Source organism: Schistocerca piceifrons, chromosome X (genome assembly GCF_021461385.2).
Source record: "Schistocerca piceifrons isolate TAMUIC-IGC-003096 chromosome X, iqSchPice1.1, whole genome shotgun sequence".
Classification (NCBI taxonomy): Eukaryota; Metazoa; Arthropoda; class Insecta; order Orthoptera; family Acrididae; genus Schistocerca; species Schistocerca piceifrons.
Window position 1 is genome coordinate 697,537,205 of NC_060149.1, and position 27,590 is coordinate 697,564,794.

At 42.4% G+C, this 27,590-nt stretch overlaps 1 protein-coding gene across 1 annotated transcript in view; it reads left to right on the forward strand.

Annotated features, from left to right (window-relative positions):
• The first annotated feature begins 6,874 nt into the window (after positions 1-6,874).
• LOC124722208 overlaps positions 6,875-27,590 on the forward strand; it is a 41,236-nt gene continuing 20,520 nt past the window's right edge. Inside the window, exons 1-5 of the mRNA XM_047247404.1 lie at positions 6,875-7,007; positions 20,279-20,375; positions 21,536-21,616; positions 24,502-24,591; positions 24,722-24,823. Coding sequence (XP_047103360.1) covers positions 6,901-7,007; positions 20,279-20,375; positions 21,536-21,616; positions 24,502-24,591; positions 24,722-24,823 — 477 coding nt within the window. The 5' untranslated portion in view covers positions 6,875-6,900. The remainder of the gene's footprint in view (positions 7,008-20,278; positions 20,376-21,535; positions 21,617-24,501; positions 24,592-24,721; positions 24,824-27,590) is intronic.

Sequence of the window (27,590 nt, forward strand, 5' to 3'; positions counted from 1 at the left end):
AGTTGAATGGTACGTTTTTCTGCTGGTGTTAGCTGTTGTTAAGGAAATACGAGCAGAAACTAAGAATTTATCACTCTTGGTGATACGTTGTTGTACTTGTTTACTACTCCTTGAGAGAAATTCGACTGACTTTTGTTAAGCTATGAATAGCATTGCTCGAAGGAAGAAAGAAAGATTGGGTTTAACGTCCCGTCGACATCGAAGTTATTAGAGACGTAGCACAAGCTCGGACTGTGTCAAGGATAGGGAAGGAAATCGGCCGTGTCCTTTCAAAGGAGCCATCCCAGCATTTTCCTGTAGCGGTTTAGGGAAATCACGGTACACCAACATCTGGATGGCGGGACGCGGGTTTGAACCGTCGTCCTCTCAGATGCGAATCCAGTGTGCTGATCGCTGCTCCACCTCGCTCGATAGCGTTGCTTCAGTTGTTCTTCAAATATATATGAGGTTGCAAGTGTTGCGCTGACGAGCCTGGCACGTATTAGGTATGGTGTGCTGATGATATGTCCCTGTCATTTTACCATGTACAAGTCCATCAGAGTTAGTAATATTCATGTGGAGTGCATTGTATTACCGTATACGCATATCCCTTGAAGTGGATTTCTTTTAGTTTCGTGTATTTCCTTAAATTGCCAATTAGTACATATACTGGTGCCCAAAATTAAGGCAACAAACGGAAGTTTAGCGAAGTTGCATTTATTTTCCCACAAAAGAGTATAAACAGGTGATAGTAAAGTAGAAACAACGTAAAGAATGCAGAATTTAAACAAACTGCAACATACATAATGGTAGACAAAAATGTTCGTCATTTTTTCCACCTTAACGACTTTGTACACATATTCCGACAACTCGTCAACGCGCTCAGTATGCGGTGTGACTACCTCTGTCAGCAACACAGGCCTGACAACGATGGGGCATGAGTGGATGATGTCATCAATCTCACGTTGAGGCAGTAACGCCTGTTGTTCCTGGAGAGATGCTCGCATGTCTTGGAGGATGGTTGGTGGATACTGATGTGATGCAACCCGTCTTCCTAGAGCATCCGAGACACGCCCAAATTGGGGGAACGACCAGGCCACGCTGTGTGTGCAATATCTTCTGTTTTCCAAGAAAACATGAACCACCTGTGCTCTATGAGGTAGAGCGTTATCGTCCATCAGTACAAAGTCTGAAATGAGTTCGGTCCAATATGAAACTGAATTGTTTCAAACTGAGTTGAAACTGAACTGAATTAGAATTGAATAGAATTCGAATTGTAACTGAACTGCACTGGAATTGAAACTGAAATGAATTGGAATTGAACTGAATTGAATGTGGGTCAGCAGGCAAGTTCAGTCTGGTTACTACCTGTTGGGTGAGAAATAAGTTTATGTAGCCGACTGGCTCAGACTGGCATCCTTTGCGAAACAAGCATCTTTCGTCCTGGCTGTGAGTAGCAGACAGCAGACGGGCGCGGACCTGCTAGGGAGGGGGGGGGGAGGGGGTGTGAATCATCCTTAGCCTCAGGGGGATACAATGTGGTAACCTTAGGAGACCATGCGCTTTTTCTCAAAACCACAGCTCAGATTAGCTAGAGAGAACCATCTTTTGTCTAATAGGCAGGCTTGGACCTGTATGGAGGGGGGGGGGGGGGGGGGGGAGGGAACGCTCTGTGTCAGGCGAGTGATGTCAGAGGAAAACCCTAAAACAGCAGTGAGGGTGGCATCATGAGAGAGTCCTACGTGCTGGTCGCTGTGGCCAAGCGGCTCTAAGAGCTTCAGCCCAGAACCGCGCTGCTGCTATAGTCGCAAGTTCGAATCCTGCCTTGGGCATGGATGTGTGTGATGTCCTTAGGTTAGTTAGGTTTAAGTCGTTCTAAGTCTAGGGGACTGATGACCTCAGATGTTAAGTCCCATAGTGTTTGGAGCCATTTGATTTGAAGAGTCCTACATAGCAATGGGATCTTAAAGCCGATGATGGCTAGTCTTGCTAGTTTCTGCATAAGTTTGGCAACTTTATTACATGCATATGTGTGTGAAAGCTACGCTTCTCGCCTAAGTCTATGCCCAAATACTTACATATCTCACTGCGGCGCCCTGGAGCTCTTCCAGTGTTCAGAGTAGTATTCCGCGACCGGGAGAGGCTGTCTTTGAGCAGCAGTTAAGTAGTATTACTTGTTATGATCTCTAATTTATTATCTGAGCGTCACTTTTGCATCTGAGCAAGCACATCACATGCTTTTCTTTCTGCCCTTGTTCTTGAGTCCCTATTTAAGCCAAATTTAGTACATCTACATCTACTATCTGCTAACTAGCATTAAATGTGTGGCAGAGGGTACTTCCTACTTTATTACGTATTTTGGTTTCTTCACGTTCCGTTCGCAAAGGAACACAGGAAAAATTACAGCTTAAATGACTTTGCATGTTGTATTTAGTTCAGCATTGTTACTGTAGTTCCAGTGAGGGTATGCCTAGGGAGCTGTAATGTATTTCTAGATTCTTCACTTAATACTGCATCTTGAAATTTTGTAAGTAATTTATCCTAGAACAGGTTCAAATGGCTCTCAGCACTATGGGACTTAACATCTATGGTCATGAGTCCCCTAGAACTTAGAACTACTTAAACCTAACTGACCTAAGGACATCACACAACACCCAGTCATCATGAGGGAGAGAATCCCAGAGTAGGTTCACCAAACGTTCTAAGACCTTAGTTTTGATGCATTGCTAACAACTCTGAATAAAAACGTTCAAATGTCAGGAATACTAGCTATTCCTGATGATAATCTTATTGTTGTTGCTGCGGACTCAAGTACTGGGGTGGAAACAAAAGAATGTGATGTGCTTGCTCAGATACAAAAGTGACGCTCAGATAATAAATTAGAAATCATAAGGCCGATTACACTATATATAAAATGATGAGAAATTGATAAATTGGCAGGAAATTTAAAAACTGCGGGAGGTCCTTGTGAACAACGCTCACTGATTCATCTCAGTACTCAAATGGATGTTGAGCCCCATGTCACAGCGCACAATTCACAGTACTCTAGGAAACTGTGACACAAACATTATGGAACCTGTAGTTGTCTCAGACGTCAAACATTCCGGGCCACCACAGATTGTCAAATGCGCCCGCAATGTCAGCTATAATCTCCACTACATACTTTGCGCTACAGTTATCCACATTACTGAGAGCACAGTTAATTGCATCCCCTATGAGTCTGCCTTTTCAGAACTCGAACTGGCTATGGCTGAGGCCGTGTAGCTCCATATTAGACTGTAGCCTTCTGTACAGCAATGGCTTCTGTACTTTACTCAAGGCACCAAGAAGGCAGATTGGTCTGTAAGTCTTTGGAATCATTGAATCCTTACCCCATGCTCTATTTAGTTTCACAGCATGTGCAGACTTCCACACTACTCGAATGCTAGCTTACTTTAGTGATTCCTTGAATAGGTGTGCGACGTATGGAACAGGGGTTCCCGTCGAAAAATGATCAGCATACCGTCCTACTCCACGTATTGGAGTTGTGTTTGATGGCGGTAAACTGCGAGGTAATGAGCGCAACACTTCACATACCAAACATTCCGCCGGCGCAGTCCGTGTATCCACTTTACACTGATGGCTAATGAGTTGCATAACTGATTAGGATACTGAACAAATTCTGGAGAAGCTTTCACATCAAACTGATAACCATTTGAGTTGACTAGCTTCTCGACATCTTACGAAATGTTTCGAGCCTGGCGAAATACTCTAGTGGGAAATCGAAGCGGAACGGTCTGAGACAATGGGCTCCGATGAATTAGTTTACTCTAGTATTAGATTTGCTAGGCACTGTATATTTCCTGATAACAGGTCATATACCTGGCGACAGAAATTACTTCAACGTTTCTCGTTCTACAATGTAGATATGCAAGCATGGGTTAATAAGCGCAGTGTCAGACGCCATCTTGGGAGAAATCGTACCACGCTACGTCCAGCTGTTGTTGCAGCTGATCAAGGCGTGTCGTCAATAACACAGAAAGAATTAGACGCTGTATCGTAAGAACCCACACCATACATAAAATTAGACAGTCCCAGGAGACATGGCGCTAATACCGTGTCACAACTAGTATAGCCCTGTTAGTGGCTTCAATTCGGCAAGAAAACCCATAAGTTTCTTCAGGTATGCCAATCGAGGTGCAGCCATTTATTTCTGATTATATCAACTACAGGTACCAAACAACAGTGACGTTTCATTCACTGTTCCAAATTATACGAAACATTTTTTCAAGGGATTGAGATCGGGTGATTTGGAGGGCCAGTTGCGGTATAGTAGGGTGGTTACGTATTTGTCAAAGCAGGAACATATGAGTGCAATCCTTTGAACACGGCTGTTGTTATCTTGGAAGGTGGTAGAGTCCACAAGATACTGATCATCAGGATGTAGAAGAAAGGGCAGTTGTAATCTCTCAAAATCGGGTGTACTGTCGTTGGTCTGCGTTTTTCGAACACGATATTTCAATGTCGTTGTTCCGCGTCTTCATCAGTTGTTTCCTGAAGATGGTGGACTCATACGTTCCTGCTTGGACAAATACTGAGGCATCCTATTGAACCGAGATACCCCGCTAAATCACCCGATCTTAATCTCTTGAAAAATGTTTGGAATAATTTCGAACAGCGAATGACACGTCGCCACAGTCTAAGGAAACACCTCATGAAGACGCCGAGCTACGTGTGGCCGAGCGGTTCTAGGCGCTACAGTCTGGAACCGCGCTACCACTACGGTCGCAGGTTCGAATCCTGCCTTGGGCTGGATGTGTGTGATGTCCTTAGGTCAGTTAGGTTTAAGTAGTTCTAAGTTCTAGGGGACTGATGACCTCAGCAGTTAAGTCCCATAGTGCTCAGAGCCATTTGAACACCGAGCTACAACGTCGAAATATCCTTTTGGGAAGACGATGAACACCTGTAGTACACCTGATTCTACGAGATGATAACGAATCGCTGGAAAGTCTAAGAAATTGAGGCAACACTTGGTCACTGAGAAAGTTGAAACAAACATCTAAGTTCAGGATAACCTCAATCAGTGAACCCAACTCACGGTAAGCAAATCATCCCCAAGACATCACAGAACAGCCTCCAGCCTGAACTACTAAAACTACACAGGACTGCCAGCGCACTCGGAAATCGCGACTCGTCGGACCACACTATACGCCTTTAGTCAACTACCGTCCATTTTCTGTACTGTTTAGCCTCCTGATGATGTGCCGATTAATGAGTCACTATGATTAATAACCTTTTGCGAGATGTCGGACACCAGACGTCTACTGTATGAAGCTTTCTTCGCAGAGTTCACTACGGAGGTGACTGAGATGGACCTGCAGTAGCTGATAGCGGCAGTTACTGAGTGTATGAAACCGACAGTAATTGGGAAGGCGTCACACTCGTCTCTGGTCTCTGTCTTTTTACAGTCCACGTTGATATACCAACAAATCGGCCAACGTCATTCACAGGATGGTCAACGGCACGCCCAAACACGAGAGCGCCTACCTCCTAGTATGTCACGTCTCCAGGTCGATCTATCTTACAGCGGCAATCCAAGAAACCGACCGCCATAATATGCACACTACTTCACCGCCATGACCAGCGTCGGAGGTGTAAGGTCGTGTCACCACCTGCTTCCAGTTCTACACCATCTACAAACCTCCAAAGCGACCAGAGCAGTCAATTCAAAATGCGAGGGCATGCTGAAAAGTAATGCCTCCGAATTTTTTATGTGAAACATCTTAACGCTTTTTAAATGAAGCAGACGTTATTAACATTCTTCACCTTTACTCTTCATGTCTACATATTTGCAGCCCTCTGCCGTTAGAGGGCTCCAATATGTAGCGTATAACGAGTTGGTGTGTAACGTAGCTATGTCGGTGTATGAGAAACAGCATGCTTTAATCGAGTTTCGAAATCGAAAAGTTCGACCACTTATGGAACACTCTTTCCTTTAGAATGACAATGCCAGACCAGATACGAGCGCTGCGACATCGGCAACAATCCGACGTCTTGGGTTCACTGTCATCGATCACCCTCAACACAGTCCCTACTAGGTCACATCCGATTTTCATCTGTTTAAAAAACTAAAAGAACATCTTCGAGGTCTTCACTCTGATAGTGAAGAAGCAGTTCAAACAGAGATGAAGTTGTGGCTCCGTCAAAAAAGTCGACTACAGTGACAGTATCATTAAAAATGGTTCAAATGGCTCTGAGCACTATGGGACTAAACATCTGTGGTCATCAGTCCCCTAGAACTTAGAACTACTTAAACCTAACTAATCTAAGGACATCACACACATCCGCGCCCGAGGCAGGATTCGAACCTGCAATCGTAGCGGTCGTGCGATTCCGGACTGTAGCGCCCAGAACCACTCGGCCACACCGGCCGACTGACGGTATCATCAAACTGGTCTTTTGTTGGGAGAGATGTGTTCGTCGCCAGGGTGACTATTGAGAAATAAACACGTAGACATGAAGAATAGAGATATAGAATGTTAATAGCGTTAGTTTTGTTTAAAAAAAAACATAAGAAATTCGCTGGCATCGCTTTTCAGCGCGCCCTCGTATTTTGCTCGGTGAGCTATGAGCATCGAAAATTTGACATGAGGAGGGTAGGATCCCAAGTGGCCCCTTAACCACTGCGTATTCTTGCTCTGTCTGAAAAATTGTCGTGAAGCGACAGGTAAGCACAACGCAGAAGAACTGCGAGCGGCGTGGGAAATCCCTAGGCTCAAGGCTGTTGTAAGTGCAGGTAACGAAGCGCGTGTTGTTTTTTCTGCGAACGCCGTGACGTCAGAGCGGAAGCTCTAGGCTATGCAATCGTGAGTGTGTGTGTGTGTGTGTGTGGCGGTATATAGCGGCAGCCGCTGGCTCGCGCCGCACCACACCGTCCCAGCCATGGCCGTCGCACCTGTTCTGCTCGCCGTTGCCGTTGCGCTGCTCGCCGCTACCGACAGCGTTGCTGTGCCCCCACACAGGCCTCCAGTCAACGCCTACACAACCAGGTATATACACACCGAGGCTCCTCGAAGTCGCTACCTTTACATGGCATCCTAATGCCTATACTCAGTAAACTGACTACGCAAGTCCGCGTCTAGTTCCTCTTAGAAACGCTCCAGAATTGTATTGCCTGTTCGATTTCGTCTCTAGACCTTCGGCAGACATTTGCTTAATGATTTTGCTGGCGTTTCGTCAGCACGACTGGATGGCATTGCAATGCCAGACAATGGAGTGTGGCGTAACGTCAGAAAAATCGTTATAAAAACTTTGGGCGATGATTCCGAAATGAAAGCAAACAGGCAATATGTAAGCAAGTGATCATCAAAGCTTCAACAGCTTTTTACTCCAAAATGGATTCTGTAGATACAATTTCGGTTACCAGATTTCAGTTTCCACAATCTATGTTCGTATCCATGTAAGCGCCCTACTGAATTTAAATCGTGATTCTGATGTCCGGTTGCTATTTGCCTGTTAAAGTGTCGCTTTAAGTACTGACCTAAAGAAGTCAGTTTCTTTTATTTAACTTCCGAATGTTTTTATACTTGTTCAGTAAAATAACTGATGATGCCCGAAGTAGAGATGATATAAAATGCAGACTGTCAATTGCAAGAAAAACGTTTCTGAAAAAGAGAAAAATGTTGAAATCATAAGAGTACAAATATCGATCCTGTAACTGAAAGATCTAACCAACACCTTTGCTACAATGCAGCAGCATCGCTGACAGGGATGCTCCATCGTCCTAGAAAGAAACGACTCGCTCCTGGAAATCCTTCGGTGCGAAGTAGGGAGGAAGCAGTAGAGCCTGAAAGCTGTAGGCCAGGTCCCGGGAGCTCGTGCTACGAGCATCGCATGTAAAAAAGTGAATTAGTTTTGATGTATTGCGGAATATTGTCAGTAGGGCTGGAGCATGATTGCAGAGCAGATCGCGAGTGTATCAAAGTGATAACTTTGAAATCAGATTTAAATTTGGTATCGAGGGAATTGTTACGTACTGAAAAGACGATCGTGCAGTAATGAATCGACAATGGTAAACTCATACAGTTTCGTGATAAATGAGTGACTGCATTTGCAGAGTGAGTGGAATCAGATCCAATGTGGACGTGTTATATGAATTCAAAGTGGAATGAAAGTAACTGTGTAGTACAAAAGTTTTTACATATTACAAGCTCTTCATTATTAATAGAGTATTTTGGAATCAGAGAACTGTGTGGGAGAATACATAGGGCATGCATCACAGGCTCACGTTCGGCGCATTTACCTTGGGAGTAGGTTCGCCCTCTATATCCGGCAATTTATTAGTGTCCGATGTTTAATTTTAATGCTAGGAAGTCTTTGATGAAGTCAAGGCTTAATTTCGGTCGGAACGTGCCAGAACGTCTTGCGGCACCTCCCAGGGCACTTGTCAGCACCGGAGATTTAAAATAGCACAGCCACGTAACGTCGTTTCTCCCGCTGCAAACACGGCCGAACCTAATGCGAGGCTAGTACACAAAAACAGTGTTGTTTTACTTAAACTTTTACTCATAGTCTCATGTTAATTAAATGGTAAAGACGTTTCTCTTTGGCTAGCATAATAGAAACGGCTTGTTTAATTTAAAAGGTGCAAAATACACACACATTTCCAGTCAGCCATTTACTTATGTACACCCCATTTCCACCACCTTGCTCCTCATCCGCTTTAAAGTTAATGCGAGCCTATTTACTTTAACTCTTGTGCAGTTGTTTCCACAGCATGTCTGCTTAACTAAATACGGTACTTCTTGGGCCCGCAACAAGAAAATGTAGCTTTATAGAGGTTACATTATATAAAAGTGTAAAACATATATCACAGATATGAACTTAAATCATTCCAGCTGTAATTCAACTCAATTAGCAGAAGACAAACGACATTTAAAGCGTTTACGAAACACCCAACTCCTTGTCCCATGTCACATCATGTTTCGTTTTTCTAATTCTTCAGGAAGTCGGAATTGTACGTAATCTCAATAACCCAGTAATATCTTCATTGTCATTCGTTGTTAAATCCTTTACTAATTAATTCTGGACACACGTTCTCGGATCAGCTAAGATGGAATTGTTTGTATGTTGCGGCAGACAACAATCGCAAACATGTCATAGTTACCAAGACTACGACTTGTGCTGTTATGTACAGAACAAAACTAGGGAGCAAAGGGGCACCGAAATGGAGATATACGGTAGTTATAGGTTTTATCACAGGTTTTCAAAAATCGTAGCTTGTGATTTTTTTATGGCTAAGTGTGGGGCTGGGATGGAAGGTGGGGGAGGAGGTGGAGGTAAGGGTTGTATGGTTAAAGAGGTGCGTTCCAGCACCTAAAATTTAAGAAGGTGGCTGAAGGTATTTTGTCATGGTGCTGCATTGTATGAAAGTCAAACGTGAACGATAAACAATTCAGACAAGAGGAGAATACAAGCTTTTCAATTGTGTTGCCACAGAAAAAGCTGAAGATTAGATGGGTAGATGGAATAACTAATTAATGAGGAACTACTGCATCGAATTGTCAGGAAAATTAATTTATGGCACAACCGGACAAAAGTTGGGTCGGTTGACAGGACACATCCAGACGATCAAGGAATTGTTAATACGGTAAAAGATGGAAGTGTGTGGGGTACAAGTTGTACAGGAAGACCATGGCTTCAGAACTATGTGATAAAAAGTACCCAGACACCTGGCTGAAAATGACTTACAAGTTTGTGCCGCCCTCCATCAGTAATGCTGGAATTCAATATGGTGTTGGCCCACCCATAGCCTTGATGATGGCTTCTACTCTCGCAGGCATACGTCCAGTCAGGTGCTGGAAGGTTTCTTGGGGAATGGCAGCCCATTCTTCATGGAGTGCTGCACTGAGCAGAGGTATCGATGTCGGTCGGTGAGGCCTGGCCGGAAGTCGGCCTTCTAAAATATCCCAAAGGTGTTTTATAGGATTGAGTTCAGTACTCTGTGCAGGCCAGTCCGTTACAGAGATGTTATCGTCGTGCAACTCCTCCGCCACAGGCGGTACATTATGAACAGGTGCTCGATCGTGTTGAAAGATGCAATCGCCATCCTCGAATTGCTATTCAACAATGAGAAGCAAGAAGATGCTTAAAACATCACTGTAAGCCTGTGCTGTGATAGTGCCACGCAAAACAACAAAGGGTGCAAGCCCCCTCCATGAAAAACACGATCACACTATAACACAACCGCCTCCCAATTTTACTGTTGGGACTACATACGCTGGCAGATGACGTTCACCGGGCATTCGCCATACCCACGCCGTGCCATCGGATCGTCACATTGTGTACTGTGATTCGTCACTCCACACAACGTTCTTTCTCTGCTCAATCGTCCAACGTTTACGCTCCTTACACCAAGCGAGGCGTCGTTTGGGATTTACCGGCACGATGTGTGGCTTATGAGCTGCTGCTCGAGAATGAAATCCAAGTTTTCTCATCTAACGCCTAACAGTCATAGTACTTGCAGTGGATCCTGATTCAGTTTGGAATTCATGTGTGATGATCTAGATAGATATCTGCCTATTACATATTACGACCCTCATCAACTATCAGCAGTCTATGTCAGTCAACAGACGAGGGCGGCCTGTACGGTTTTGTGCTGTACGCGTTGCTTCACGTTTCCACTTCACTGTCACATCGGTAACAGTGGACCTAAGGATGTTTAGGAGTGTGGAACTCTCGTGTACAGACTATGACACAAGTGACACCCAATCACCTGACCACGTTCGAACTCCGTGAGGCTCTCTCACGATGTCTAATGACTACTGAGGTGGCTGATATGGAATACCTGGCAGTAGTTGGCAGCACAATGCACCTAATATTAAATACGTATGTTTTGGGGGTGTCAGGATACTTTTGTTCACATAGTGTAGGTTGAAATGGACGTACAGGAGGTGGAAAAAATTACGAAAACATTCTTAAACGTGAACGCAGATGCCAGCCAAGCTCTCAAACTGCGCTGTTATATTTGACCACGAACGACACCTGTGCAATGCCCTCAATACGTTTCAAGTGTCAGTCGTGTCTGGAATAGTGTTCTGTGTAGTTGTGAGTGCATTGTATTGGAGCTAAGTGACTTCCAACTTGGCCAAATTGTTGATGCTCGTATGGTGGGCGCTTCTGTAGCTAAGCTAGCCGAAGTATTTGACGTTTCAATAGGTATCATATCGAAGATTTATAAGGCGTACAGGGAAAGAGGAAAAACATCATCCGCTATGTCACAACGCGGACGAAATTATTTTTTGAATAGTCGTGACAGACGGTCATTGAAGAGGATTATCACGAAAAGCAAGACGATGACAGCATCGAAGGTCGCTGCAGAACTGAGTGTTGCACTCGCGAATCTTGTCAGAAGCAAAACAACACGAAGTGAGCTCAATACGCAGGGAATTGCAGGGTGACTTGGAATTCCAAAACCAGTCATTACTGATGCAAATGCCCGTAACAGGAAAATGTGGTGCCGAAGCCATAAAATCTGGCTACAGAGCAATGGAAGAATGTTATTTGGACGGGTGACTGTTGTTTTACACTATTCCGAACTTCTCGCCGAGTTTACGTACCAAGAATTAATTATGGTGGGATTAAGTGATGATTTGGGTAGACATATCATAATATTCCATCTGCCCCGTGGTTACTCTGCAAAGTCACACTACTACCAAAGTTTAGCTGTGCGACAATTTTTGCTGGTCAGGTCCGTCCCATGGTACGATGTTTGTTACCCAATGGTGATGTTACAGGGCCCCTGTTCACACAGCTCGTGTCGTCCAGGACTGGTTTTGTGAGCACGATGATCAATTTTCGTGTCTATCCTGGCCGTCAGAGTCACCAGATCTCAATATTATTGAGCCTTGGTGGTCTACTTTGGATAGAAGTGTGAATGATCGCTATCCATCACTATCGTCGTTGCCTGAACTTGACACTGTTTTTCAAAAAGAATGGTATAACATTCCCTTGAAAACCATGTAGGACCTGTATTTATGTATTCCGAGACGACTGGAAGCTGTTTTGAATGCCAACGGGTTTCTAACGCCGTATTAAATATCGCAGTGTGTTCTTTTTGGTTTTATCAAATTTTTCTCCAACCCCCTGTAGGTTATGGTACTTCAGCAAAGATGGAGAGGCTTGTCTAGAATAGATTAGACTAGAGTGCTACATGAAACCAGTCTTAGAACTAAAGACCACAACAAAAATTGTCAAGAAACACACTATTCTCTTAATGAGATGGAGATACACGAAACCTGATAATCAACTGGTAGAAAATGTTGCGACATACCTACCATTTACATGAATTCTCAATACGCTCTTCCTGTGGCTGAAGCTGACTTTCTGTGTTTGCTTTTAATTTTATAATCGTGGAAATAGGTTTCTGCTTTGAACAAACATAAATTCTTCCGTAACACCTCTACATGTTTCAGTGAAGTTTCATCATCAGTGGGTTCATTTTATTTTCTGTCAAATAACATATAAAAATATTAGATGATAATATATGCAGTTCTGGGATAATGGGAATGGTATTCATAACATTTTTAACAAAACGTATACTTTAATTTTACATATTCATGTTTGTGTAGCTCTGTTGTTTTCAGTGGGGGTGAGCGTTGTAGCTTGAGGAAAATGTACTTAGCAACACATGTTTCTTGGTCGATGTTTCAATCTAATGACCGATTTCAGAATCAGCTGAATGAACGGGCACTAGGTACTGTGGCAGTTTCCAGCAAATTCTACTGTTTTTGTCATTGCGAGACTTTAAGGTCATGTTTCGTGCATCATCTATAAATATTCTGAATTCTGCATGTCACTGGATAGAGGAAAGTTCAAAGTTTTATATTCACACAGACACTATACCGTGCACTCAACACGAGCACCAAGCGTTGCTCGAGAAACATCAAAGCGGTAGACCATTTCATTCCACACACAAATGAACGGGTCCCTGTTTAGAGAATCGACAGCTTCAACAATTTATTTCTTAGCTCTTGAAGAAAGGCTGTCATAGGTGGGACAAATACTGTCTTACTTCCACAGTAAAAATCCCAAGGCTGGAGGTCTGGTGACGTGGGAGGCCAAAAACAATGATTAAGATCTTGTTGCCACTTCTTCAAAAAAATGGTTCAAATGGCTCTGACCACTATGGGACTCAACTTCTGAGGTCATTAGTCCCCTAGAACTTAGAACCAGTTAAACCTAACTAACATAAGGACATCACACACATCCATGTCCGAGGCAGGATTCGAACCTGCGACCGTAGCGGTCTCGCGGTTCCAGACTGCAGCGCCTAGAACCGCACGGCCACTTTGGCCGGCTGTCACTTCTTCAAATCAAACGGTTTGGCATGACGTTGTTAAGATAACGCTGTACACCAAGGTGAAAATGAAATCTTTGGAATCTTCGCGAAGTTGAGGAAACACTCAGTTTTGCAGCATGTCGAGGCATGACTTTCCTGTCAAAGTTTCCTCCGCAAAAAGAAAGGTCCGTAAAATTTGTGAACAGAAACGGCACAAAAAGCATCCAGTTCGGTGAGTTTCTCTGATGTTCGATGACGACGCCAGGATTTTGTAACCCCAAGTTCTTACATTATAGTGGTACACTTTACTCCATGTCCGGCCCTGGTAGTTGAGTGGTCAGCGTGACGGAATGTCATACCCAACGGCCCGGGTTCGATTCCCGGCTGGGTCGGAGACTTTCTCCGCTCAAGGACTGGGTGTTATGTTGTCGTTATGGTCATCATTTCATCCCCATCGACACGCAAGTCGCCGACGTGGCGTCAACTCGAAAGACTTGCACCAGGCGAACGGTCTATCGGATGGGAGGCCCTAGCCACACGGCATTTACATTTTTACTTTACCCCATAAATGAAAACTTCGTTTCTTCCAAAAATATGAGTTGTTCGGAAAAAATTGTCTTCTGTCATATTGTGGAGACTTGAAATGCAAAATTCGTACCTTCTGTTACGGTCGGTGGGACGCAATTGATGAGGTAACTGCAACTTCTAAGGCTTCATACGCAGGTGTCGTTCCACAACACGCCACATCGTTGTTTGAGAAAGTTCATACTCCTAGGCTGCCCATCTTGTGGATATGTGAGGGTTCCGTGTGATCTCGGCATTTTCATCAGACGTGCGTGGCCTGCAAGCACTCTTCCCTTTGCATCTGCAATCAGCTTCTAAGAATTTTTTATGCCAGCTACAAATCTGCTCATGCAGAGGTGGCTTCTTGCTGAATCGACGGCGGAATGTACGTTGCACGTGAACAATGGACTGACTTCGCGAAAATTCCAACACACAAAATGATTTCTCTTGTGGTGTAGTCGTCATGTTACTACAAACAAACAATAGCGCAGCTATGTCAAAACTTTGATCCTTCCTCTATCCAGTGACATGCACAATGTGTTTCTATCTTTTGTAGTTTTCTGCAATGAACAACTGAAATCCGTTTTTCTTAATCGCCCGATAAATTAAAGATATTTGGAAACTAGTTTTAACTTTTCAGTTACAGAATTTTATGGTGAGTTAAATTATGTATCTTTTTAAAATTGTTTGTATAACGTGTGGACGGTCAAATTCTGCTTCATCGATCGTGCACCTTCTTGTGTCTTGAAACGGATGGTCTTCTTCCATGAATCATGTAGTATTTGTAAATGAACTAAGACCATTTAATTTCTTATCGTCTTTATCAGTCTTGAAAATGAAAATGTATATTAATCTGCAGTAGCCTCTATTTCAAAATGTATTTAACTTGTATCTAGGTATACAGAACTATCGGAATAGAAAAGCTGTTCATTGTGCAGGTCTTATAGTAGCGGCGTGCATAATGAAATTCGTCCTGTGCAAGCAGTCTCTGCAATCACATCACAATCTCTTCTAAATTTCCATCACTCGCAGTACGGATATCGCGCTAACGATACAATGAAATTTGTCATCACATCCTATAGTATCTCAACGGAAATGGATTCAGATGTCACTAAGATCGCTGATTCAAGCTCGTCTAGCGTGATGGGATGTTACCTGTAGAGAGTGGCTTTTAGTGCGTCCCACAAAAAGTAATAACAAGGAGTTATATGGGACGAATTGGAGACCAATCTATCCATTCACCAGAAAATTTGCAATAATCCAATGGAGTGCTCGGTGCGATGGGCTCTAGTCCCATCTTGTATGAAAGACGCAATACATGTTCGATCCTCCAACGCTAGCTGTGCGCGATAAATTGTTCTAAAGTTGCAACTTACCCTTCACTAGTGATCCATTTTTGCATAAAAAAGGGCCAGTAATGCCTCTGCTGCATAACGCAGCCCAGACGGCAACTTTGGGAGAATACAAGAATTTCGCTTCACACATATGGGGATTTTCAGAACCTCAGAATCAGCAGTTTTCTTTATTCACCACTCCATGCAGGTGCAAGTGTGCTTCATCTGTGAACCAGATGCAGCCAACATCAAGTCATTGTGATAACCTGGTTCGCAAAGTCAGCCAACTGTGTCACAGCTCGTACAAATATGGCCTGGTGGCTTCGGATTTTGAATGAAAACATTTGTAGGCTCTGACTCAGTATTTTCTGCTTGCTGGAACGCTTCAAACCACTCTCTGCTGCAGTTCTACGGATTTTGATGAATAATTCCAGAAACCATGGCGACTATTTCAGAAATAGCTACTGTTAGCCGCGCCGTCTGTCCGTTGGAATTTGGCGTAGAGCTTGCGAATGGTTTTCGCGTCAAGTCCTTTTCGAACATCTAGTTGTGTTTGAAAACTGGGTGTTTCTGCCGTAGGACTATGATCTATATCAACCAGATTAACACGTTGTTCAGTGGAATACTTGATATCAACCTCCTTGCAACGGAGGAACTGATGGCTCTTAGCTGCGGCGCAGTATTTAAAAAAAAAAAAAGTGTGTGAAATCGTATGGCACTTAATTGTTAAGGTCATCAGTCCCTAAGCTTACACACTACTTAACCTAAATTATCCTAAGGACAAACACACACACACCCATGCCCGAGGGACGACTCGAACCTCCGCCGGGACCAGCCACACAGTTCATGACTGCAGCGCCTGAGACCGCTCGGCTAATCCAGCGCGGCGGCGCAGTATTTACAGGAATTATGTATTTCGATTACAGCTTCATCTGTTAGCAGCTTTTCGAACTATTTCGAAATTTCTGTATAACTATCCAAGATGCTTATCCAGGCGGGTGTAAAATGAATGTGCGCAACGGAAAATACTGAATGCGAAAATGAAGATTTGGCCCTGTCTGACTACACCTTGCAGCAGATCTGAGGACCTCTGACTGATGATATTATCTCCTCCTTCTTGCTCTTTAACATATAAATGACAACATAAACATAAATGAATAATTAAGGGAACAGGTAACTACAAATGATAAATGCTGTTTCTGCTTATATATTTATTGTGGATTAATACTCCTTTATATATAACAATTGTTTATATATCAATGTTCAATGGACATAAAGAGATACAAATGGATTTGCTAACTAATATGATTGATCGACTGCCCAAATCTGACCCTTTTTATGGCTACGCGATCTAATATAAATAACACGAAATGACTTGACATCACCTACATACCAAACACTAGAAGACACTACTTTCAAAGATGATCTACAGTGGTGTGCAACCTCAGTGGAAATAACATTTACGTGATCACAGCTGTTTAGCTTTATAGCCCTAATAAGCCGAAGCAATTAGCAATATCACCGCATGTACTGCGTCCGGTGCGTCGGAGTGATGGTTCTCGTACACGTATGCTACGATGGAAGAACTCTAGCCACAAAAAAAAAAACTCTTTCAAATACAAGAACGGCAGAAGGCGGTCCTCTGACTAGTATGATCTAATACTATCTTCTCCTCTCTTTGTTCTACAGACAAGAAACGCGAGCTCCCAATAACAAAGGCGGAATTCAGATAACGTCTCTACGTGAGTATAAACAGAGGATGTGCTCTCAATCACTGAACGCTGCGTATTCGATGACGACTCCCTACCCGGAGGCGAAGTCGAAAATCGTATAAGTTCGCAACACTACAGTGCCTAACCCTTCTAACTATAAAATCTCCTGAGAGAAAAGACGGCAAGTCCGTCTGTACCAACAAAAGCTGATACTCAAATGGTTCAAATGACTCTGAGCACTATGGGACTTAACTTCTGTGGTCATCAGTCCCCTAGAACACACACATCCATGCCCGAGGCAGGATTCGAACCTGCGACCGTAGCAAAAAGCTGGTACTAAGCGAACGTCAAACACAGGAGCTCAAACCGAAAGACCCCTTTCTCTCCACCGCTGGCTTCCCAGAAAAGCTCGGCTCCCCTCCCTTGTAACTGCAGAAGGCGAATCATATTCTCAAAACCACGGAATATTCTCCCTCTCTACAGATTCTTCCCAACGCCGACCAACCATATTTTAGTCTTTTGTCGTCCAGCGCGGAAAGTTTGCGAGGAAATACCTATCCCTGTTAATTAGTAATTCATACAGTGGCATGCTTCTCAGAGTAAAAATCCTCGGAAATAACCCAGCCTGCGTGATTTCCGAAGTAACGCTTCCTTGTTCCACTCTGCTGCATCCAAGATTTTCAGTTTCCGGTTATCCTTCCGGCTTAGCTACAATACCGGCCAGCCGCCACTCTGTTGTGCTTCAGCGCTCAGGTGACCCGACCGTCCGGTTTGGGTTACTTCCTCTGTTAAGCAGGACCAACACACCTCTGCGGGCTTTTCCACCCATGGCCTGAGTTACGTCTGCCGTTTCATTCCTACTGGCGTTCCAACCTCTACTAGTATAGGCAATCATTCATTACGCCGTTTTGATAATAAAGACACTCCATCACCTTTCATGCAATAAACGTTATCAACTATTTACAAGGTGTACGTGACAATGACATTGTTCTTTAAATATTCATATATACGATGGACAACCTATCCAATGATACCTAATTCCGGGTGTAAATCAAGGCAAAGTATGTAGATGACTGCTTGTAAGGTGCGAAATTATAGCCACCTTACAACTTCTCACACCTCTTACAATGAACATACAGTTTGTTGCAGTCGTCTATCGATCTTAATTTTGGAGATATTTAACTCTGAAAGCAGGGACTGCTTCGCTGTGTATTCTGTAGGCACAACTGGCTGTCTTTTTTGGGGGCGTTTCTATGATTGGCAGCTATTTTCATTTGTGCTTATTATTCTGAAAGAAGACTGCTTCATTCTGATATGAGGTCATCAAACAAAAGGTTAGTCACATACTCAGAAAAACACGTTTGGAGAACTGTAGATGACGTACACTTGGTTGCAGGTGGTCAAGCTGCACTCCAACGCTGATGTAAGTCATGGCAGTGAAGTGGTATGTGCGTGACATTGTGTGCCAATAGTACGTTTGAGTCTTAGTCAAGAAAAGCATGTATTCCTGCATCCCTGTGAACGTGGCTTTTAGCATCTTTTGAGATGGAAGTATCCACAGCAAATTCATCACGAAGGAAAGGGTAACATATGGTCAGCGAGAATGTTGAAATAAACACCATAATTTTTAGCGATTATTGCCCTTACATTACACTATGTGATCAAACGTACCGGGAAACCCCCAAAAACACACGTTTTTCATATTAGGTGCTTTGTGCTGCCACCTACTGCCGGGTAATCCATATCAGCGACCTCAGTAATCATTAGACATCGTTAGGGAGCAGAATTCATCTTGAGGGGTAGGGGGTGAACTTCAGGGGTGACCTACGGAGAGAGGAGTGGCAAGACTTTCGTAACAAGACTTTATCTGGTGATACTGAATTGTCCTGGCAACTGTTGGCAACTGTGTTCATCCTCTGCTAATGTTTATTGCTCGGCCTTTCCTGCAGCATGTCAGTCTTCAGTGCCACACCAAAGTGGATACATATTTGACTAGACATTATTGTGAATGTCATCCACACACCGATTTTGTTCTCAAGCATTCTCGGGTGACCAATCGTTGATCAACCAAATTATTTGTTACTGTATTCACTTTCATGAGAGTGTTATCAATAACTATTTGTAACCAAACGTGTTTTTAAATTTATGTTTGATGGTATTTCAAGTGTAGCTATTTTCTTGTATTGGTAAATTGTTTGAGTTTTTGAAATTATCATGCATCATCTAATATGACTAGTCCGCTTTACCACTTATCTGGATGCGCATGTTCATACACACATATACTGCACAAGCTACTGTAAAATGTGTGGCAGAGAGTTCTCCCAGTTGTATTCCTCTCACACATGGATCAAGGAAAATGTGCTGTCGGCATACCTACACTCCATTACTTAATCTTAAATAATTCCAGAGAAATTAAAAGAGCTTTCTTTACCAAATTAGTGGTCTTAAATAAAAGAGAACAGCATGTCCGTTATTGTTATACTGTTTCATTAAGGATATTAATTTCTATTAGATCAGGTGTATAGGATTTTTTGCAGAAAGGTACATATTTTCTCCAATTTTATTCTGACTACGAATATTTAGGGCCACTGAAGACTGCTAGTGTTTATAAACATTTATCTTCAATAAAATACTAGTTTTACCGTGGATTTTTTTTTGCCAAAGCGCAGTCACACTCTCAAAGCATCCAGCATGTGCTATATCTTCTCCACTATGTATTTTTCTTACTGATGCACATTAGAAAGCAGGAAGCTAAAATCTCCATTAGACAATTTGCAGAAAGTTTCATATTTTCAAAGTGCTTCTGTCAGTAAGTCTGCTAATCAGTTTCTGTCACTACACACATCAACAACAAATTTCAACAGGAATCTCAAATACCTACAAAAAGTAAATTGAGCAAGAAATTCATCTAAAAAAGTTAAAAAAATTCATCTAAAAAAGTTCACAGAGTGACTTGATGGACAGCGGTGAGCGCATATTTAGTGCAAGGCTCTCACTATCCAGAGTTTGCTCCTCAACACCACGTCGTACATCTCGTCATTGATGCATTGGTGAGCAGTTGCTCTATGATCGCCGAACGCCGCATGTCAGGCACTTGCTGTAGACAGATCAGGGAATTACCGCAGAGTTAGGTTTTAGCTTGTAGGTATTTTTCCTGTGTTTATGTGGAATTAGGTATCGTGTATTTAAAAGGTTCTTTTCGGATCACATAAGATCCGCTTTACCATCTTGATGATTGTCAGTGATCAGCACAATAACTTTTTACCTCCTTTCCGGATAATAATGTATTTAATCTCTACAGGTGGTGTGCTCCCACAGGTGTGGCCAACAAAGTGCGTGATGTTAGTGATGCTTTGCTTTTGTGTTGGCAGCCCTCTGTTCGACGACCTGATGCAGCCGCTGTGTTCAGAATCGTCAACCGACGATGCGTGCTATGGGTGCTTCGCGCGCTACTCCAGGATGAAGCAGGTAATGTATACAGTCTAGGAGACACGAAAATTTGCCAGCTTTGTAAAAGAAAAAAATCGTAAGATATGCAACTGCCATAACTTATAGACAAAAAGTGAATCATTACAACGCGTCTTTAAAGGGATAATAACCTAAGCTATAATTAGTATCTTATCCTTTGCGTGTTAACGAATATTTATTTACGTATTTTTTATTTATTTACCATCATATGTGAGATTTGTCGTCTAGAGACTATGGAAAACTGAGCAAACTACTACAGAAAAAAGAAAAGGTACACTAATATACTACAATTGTAGGGTACAAGTTTTGTTGCTACTGACGCTTATATGAAATTAAATCAAATCTATGCATATGGTAACGGCAGACTCAAATGAATACGTCCAGTAAAGTCACGGATGAACTGCTCTAGTGAACCACATCATCTGTCACTGGTTTCCCGTCACTCAAGTGTTCCTAAACAACATTAGCTACAAACATGTAACGCCTAATAATCTAATAATCACCAAAAAATGGTCTCGTGTGATATTTTAACTTTCTGAATCTTATTTATAAGAGCAGCACTACAACGGTGCATCAATTTTGTATCCTGAAAACAGTCCATCCATAACGACAACTGTCTCTAAATTAGCTGGTCTTCAACATAAAAAGACAGATAAACCGAAAAGATCATATTCCAGTTCCCAGTTGTGACCACAGGTCACAGTTAGGGTCGATGAGTATCTTATAGTGTCAAGTGTACCACGAACGTATGTTTCATTCATCTAATGGACGACACTGACCTTCTGATAGGCGGACATATTACCAAAACACTCCAGTTACGGACATTGGCCTAGCAGAAAAACTATTTTTACTTACTCTTATTGAGCTATCTGAGCTCTTTGCGCACATAGCCTCTCCCAGCCACTCCGTTCTGTACTCAAGTCTTTCCTTGGTGTAGCTGAATCAGATTCCATCTTCTTCTTCTTCTTGCTCCTCCCATTTACGGAAATTTTCGGCCACGTGACCCGTTCGCGCACCAAACACGTATCTCAGACACGGAAGATTTCATTTCTCTTAATGTTTAAGGTGAAATATACAGTCATAGTTTCTTTAAGATAGCATAGAGAGCTGTGCTTTATAATCTTTTGAAAGCAGGACTATAACTGTGCTTTTAATTACAGACACCAGACGCATATGAAGAACTCAAAAAATGCACCACAAGGTACCTGAATGGCACAGCTTACGCAGAATGTCAGGCACTGGTGAGTCAATAGATTATTTACCTAATTGTAACAACACATAATGTTCACGGTATTTGACCTTTTATTGAGAATACAGACGTAATCATGCAATTCCAAAGCACTAAGCGCTATTCCGCCCACGCACCCTCTATCGCCCTTTAATCATTTACTGCCGCGCCTAGCTTCAGCTGTCCTCTAAATGCCGTCGATATGCAAGCTATCTTCAAAGTGTTTCAACTTTTACAATCACTAAAGTACACTACTGGCCATTAAAATTGCTACACCAAGAAGAAATGCAAATGATAAACGGGTATTCATTGCACTAGAACTGACATGTGATTACATTTTCACGCAATTTGGGTACGTAGATCCCGAGAAATCAGTACCCAGAACAACCACCTCTGGCCGTAATAACGGCCTTGATACGCCTGGGCATTGAGTCAAACAGAGCTTGGATGGCGTGTACAGGTACACCTGCCCATGCAGCCTCAACACGATACCACAGTTCAACAAGAGTAGTGACTGGCGTACTGTGACGAGCCAGTTACTCGGGCACCTTTGACCAGACGTTTTCAGTTGCTGAGAGATCTGGAGAATGTGCTGGCCAGGACAGCAGTCGATTATTTTCTGTATCCAGAAAGGCCCGTACAGGACCTGCAACATGCGGTCGTGCATTATCCTGCTGAAATGTAGGGTTTGGCAGGGATCGAATGTAGGGTAGAGCCACGGGTCGTAACACATCTGAAATGTAACGTCCGCTGTTCAAAGTGCCGTCAATGCGAAAAAGAGGTGACCGAGACGTGTAACCAATGGCACCCCATACCATCACGCCGGGTGATACGCTTGTATGGCGATGACGAATGCACGTTTCCAATGTGCGTCCACCGAGATGTCGACAAACACGGATGCGACCATCGTGATGCTGTAAACAGAACCTGGATTCATCCGAAAAAATGACGTTTTGCCATTCGTGCACCCAGGTTCGTCGTTGAGTACATCATCGCAGGTGCTCCTGTCTGTGATGCAGCGTCAAGGGCAACCGCAGCCATGGTCTCCGAGCTGATAGTGCATGCTGCTGCAAACGTCGTCGAACTGTTCGTGCAGATGGTTGTTGTCTTGCAAACGTCCCCATCTGTTGACTCAGGTATCGAGACGTGGCTGCACGATCCGTTACAGCTATTCGGATAAGATGCCTGTCATCTCGACTGCTGGTGATACGAGGTCGTTGAGATCCAGCACGGCGTTCCGTATTACCCTCCTGAACCCACTGACTCCATATTCTGCTAACAGTCATTGGATCTCGATCAACGCGAGCAGCTATGTCGAGATACGATAAACCGCAATCGCGATAGGCTACAATCCGACCTTTATCAAAGTGGGATACGTGATGGTACGCATTTCGCCTCCTCACACAAGGCATCACAACAATGTTCCACCAGGCAACACCGGTCAACTGCTGTTTGCGTATGAGATATCGGTTGGAAACTTTTCTCATGTCAGCACGTTGTAGGTGTCGCCACTGGCGCCAACCTTGTGTGAATGCTCTGAAAAGCTAATCATTTGCATATCACACCATCTTCTCCCTGTCGGTTAAATTTCGCGTCTGTAACACGTCATCTTCGTGGTGTAGCAATTTTAATGGCCAGTAGTGTAGTTCGACGTTTATCCGTACTGAATCTTGTACGCAGTTGCTTGCAGTAATAGAGGAAATTAAATGAACACGTCCCTTTCATGCTCGAGAGGAAGCGATCTGTAAACGAGTAGAAAAAATGGTTTTTAATAACTCCAAAAATATTAATTTGCTTTGGACATTCTTAGTAGGTGCTACTTGTTGTAATGATTCTCTCCCTGTAAAGTACGTAGAAAATGTTTGCTTTCGCCCACATTGCACGTGAGTGAACAGCACTGCAATACGTCTGTTTGCACTGTAAGAGAGACATCATCATATGTTATAAACAAAGTAGTTAACTTGCAAATCCAGTCAGTGTCTAGGGATCCACGTCGTTTTAATTTCACCGATTAGGTCGTGAATTTTTTTTTAAGACACGCTTGAAGCACCAGTTCCTGTTTTCAAAATATGTCGTCTTATTCCCATTCAACGTAAAATAATTCACAATCACAAACACAGTGAAGAACCACAAGAAAGCACGTATATCTAGAACGAACAAAAATACTTGAGATCAGTTTCGTTGTCTTTCTAAAACCCACACGTCCAAAGAGCTTCACCTTATGTTAACCCTTTCAACAGCAAATTGAATCTGAGGCAACGGACGCCAAGCAAGGGTAGTATAAACCAAGCTAATTGTTCTCTAAGTTTCCAGTGAGTTCTATCAGTCAAAACATTGTTTATGTAACTTCCGTTTTTAGAGCTAAGTTCAGTTTTAATTTATTAACTATTTTTCTGAAGTATTGATTCCTTTGACGATTTTTAAAATAGCAATTGTTGATAAAGTTTTTATGTTATTGAAAGGATATAAATAATGGTTGACTATAATAAATGATATACTTTTGTTTTGTTAACATTTGCTGCCATTTATTTGCAAACTCGGCTTCATAGTGTAGCATAACAGTATAGTAAAATATCGATATATAAGCGAAAAATTATAATTGTGGCAAATTTACTCCTGAGGACTTCAAAACTTTGTAAACATCCGAAATCTTGGATTACATAAATTATTAATAAAAGGTAGTTCAAATCTGTCCGGAATTTAGGTGGTATCGCAGATTTGTGTAAAGGTGAAAAGTTCCATCAGGTTTTGATTTATTACGTTACCTACTGTTTATTCACTTTCCTGTGAGCAATAACTTGATGTGAGAGACCAACGTGTTTAATATTACCTTATTGTAATATTTTCACAGAATGTATGAAAGAGACCTCTGCATTTAATTTTTCATTCCATTTTCAGGTCGGAGAAGCTAAAGTGCTTGAAGGTGGACTGTCACCTGTATACTGCGATTTTGAAAAGTGCGTTAGGAAACGAGACATGTTGCAGCTGGTAAGTATGACGAACAATAATTTAAGCACATGTATGCAGCAATTTATGAATAGTTACTACCTTTGTGAAATTATGAAAATTTCTGAAACAATTTTCTTCATTTTTGTTTTCTTTCTCCTTTTTTTTTTAGGTCGATGCATGCGCCAAGCAGAACGACAATTCCAAAACTGAAGCGGAGAAGTACATACAAACAACATCCTGCATTGCTGAAGAACTGAAGCGACGTAATTATGTAAGTGCTTAGCTAACGAAAAAAAAAAAAACAGAGATGTATGTCGAAAATCAAACAATGTACAGGCCGTGTTGAATGGAATCTAAGAGTTGTGCACCGTTTTTCATTTAATCCGGTATTTATGAAAGTACTAGAACCCTGCAACCGCGTGGCCCGCACGCTGCGGTGTGCGAGTGAGAGTGCAAATACGTTTCGCCAACGATGGCGGAAGTGGAAGTTGCCGAAGACTACCGATGCTAATTACAGCCGCGTGAGTGCATGTACACCAGCCATACGGCTGGCACAGCCGCGTGAGGCCTTGTCCGCAGACACACAGATTTCATGTATCTGCACACACTTGCACATAGGTTGCAACTCTGCAGTGTGCACGTGCGCGATGCGCTTTGCTTAGCACGAGACTTGGGTGAAATTTATGCGAATGACGGATAACGAATAGAAATAGAAATTACTATTCGTTATTCACCAATAAGAAATATTATTGTAAACATTATTCACGTATACGAACAAGAACATTTCTTTGTCGTTGTGGATAAAATCTGTTTAGAATAATAGATAAATTTGAAATCCAATTGTATTTATTGCTCAAATTCTTTGTCATATATAAAACGAATGTACTTCACGTTTCTTTTAAATTACTTTTCAGAACAGCTCCTTTTTAGATGTGTCTCATCAGAAAATTTATTTGATTTATGGATAGTTACTGTTGAGACACTAAAGAAAATACGTTCTACACATGCAATGCACACCTGAATTCGTCTTTAATCATGACCGTCGAACTATGACCTTCAGCTTTTCAGCTTAGAATCTTCTTTAGCAAAAATTGAGAAACCATCAGTTCTGCCATAGTTTTTGGCAAACAAGTCGTTGTGATTCCAACTTAACTACACTTCTCAAATCACATTCCAAATAAAATCTTCTTTTCACATCATAATGTCATTCGAAACTCATAACCCGACTTCTTTGACATTTATTTGCTTATTATATATCTGAAGTTTGTTGTAAACCTCCCTTGGTCATGAGCAGCAATAAAGGTGAACTACTTATTTTTAAGTCGTGGGTAAGACTGTGCTGCAGTAACTGCAATGGGCATAGAAAGACGAGAAACGTCTTCAATCGTCTCTTCACAAATTCAAGAGACACAAGTTGCAAGTGTGGTACTATATTACGAATTCTTCTGTATTCTTGAACCCAGTGCCTCTCCCGAAATTTTTGAATCTCGTATCTCTACTGAACTTCATAGACGAATGTCTTACCGAAAAAACTATTCCACATTGTAACAGGAAACTTATTCAGAGTTAATCTTAAAAGCACTTTGTATGACTTTATACATCCAGCAACATTCCATGAACGTTTTAGGAGACTTTAGATGAAAAGTCTGTTGACGTTAATAGGAACAGCTGAGATCTTGCTTGGTTCACTCATTTTGTAGCACTACAAACACGAATTACGTAATTATACCAAGGAGACATGCATATCTGATAATGTTAGCAATCTAAAAGAGGTGCTGAAGATTGAGAGATTCTGTCGTCTGCATTCTAATCGTTGGCTGCTAACGTACAGTTCTTGCTCATGTTAGTGGTGGGAGGAGGAGACGTAACTGGCAGGTGCAGAGACAATTGAAGGGGGCGAGTCGGTAAGGGCTTTACAGCACTAGGCAGGCCATCTGGGGTAGTCAATAAAAGATGACGTGTATTTTAGCCCGCGCACTAGGCCGCTGTAATTTCATGGCTCCACGCTGCTAGTTGCGAGCAGGCTGCCTCGTTTAAAAAGCATGTGGCTGCCTTCAGTCTTTGTGCACTTGTCGAAGCAGCCAGACTTTTCATGCATCCTGAAATAAATTGCACGATGCCTTTCGAAAGCTTGTAGGACCTGGGGAAATTTACAGTACTGGATGGACGTACAGTACACCGTCAAATTTATAGCCATCTCCTTCTGGCACACTATTTTGTAAAACACAGCATGAATTTATTATGATAATTGAAAATTCTTCTCGAACGTCCACTGGGCGAGGAAAAATTCCCCTTTCTCCATTTAATTGAGAGAATGCAATAAGTGTATTCTATAAACCGCCTAGTCCCAGATAGTCGGTTTTTAGAGATTCTTTTGGCCTTCCAGCATAAGGACACATTAAATTTTCAGATATACTAAATGCCTTGTCTCCGACAATGACGCATGGCATCAGTACTCCCTTGTTTGATATGTGGTTTTCCTCAGATATTCTTAAATTTTAATTAACCAGAGTCTTATGCAAAACTGATTGCATAGATGAGTCACTATATTTTCCGTGTGCCCCAACACCTATGTAAGTGAACTTATAATCCACAGCGCATAAAGCAAGTAAAATAATATTTTATAAATATAGTGAAGTGCATTTGTTACGAGAAAAAGAGGCATAACATATTCCACGTCCGTCTCGCTCAGCTGATCGGTCACGAATGACCGTCAGCTGGCTGACTAAATTGGCTACTCAACATTGCAGAAGCGCAGTGCGTTATGACCCAAGCTGATGCGATGGGCCACCTATAAGCATTTTTACTTTTCATTTGCCACACTGTATATCGTATAAAACTGAGCTGAACTTGAAGGACGGTTTCAGCACTGCAGTGCTTTACACCCATCTCTGAACAGACTTCTTTAGCCAGTTAGGGTGGATCTATACTTCGACACATACTCCACGGTGCATCTTGACTTGGTATTATTGTCATTGTTATAGGCGAAATAAGGGAAAAGTGACCGAGAAAATCATAGTACCAACCGAGGATCCTAC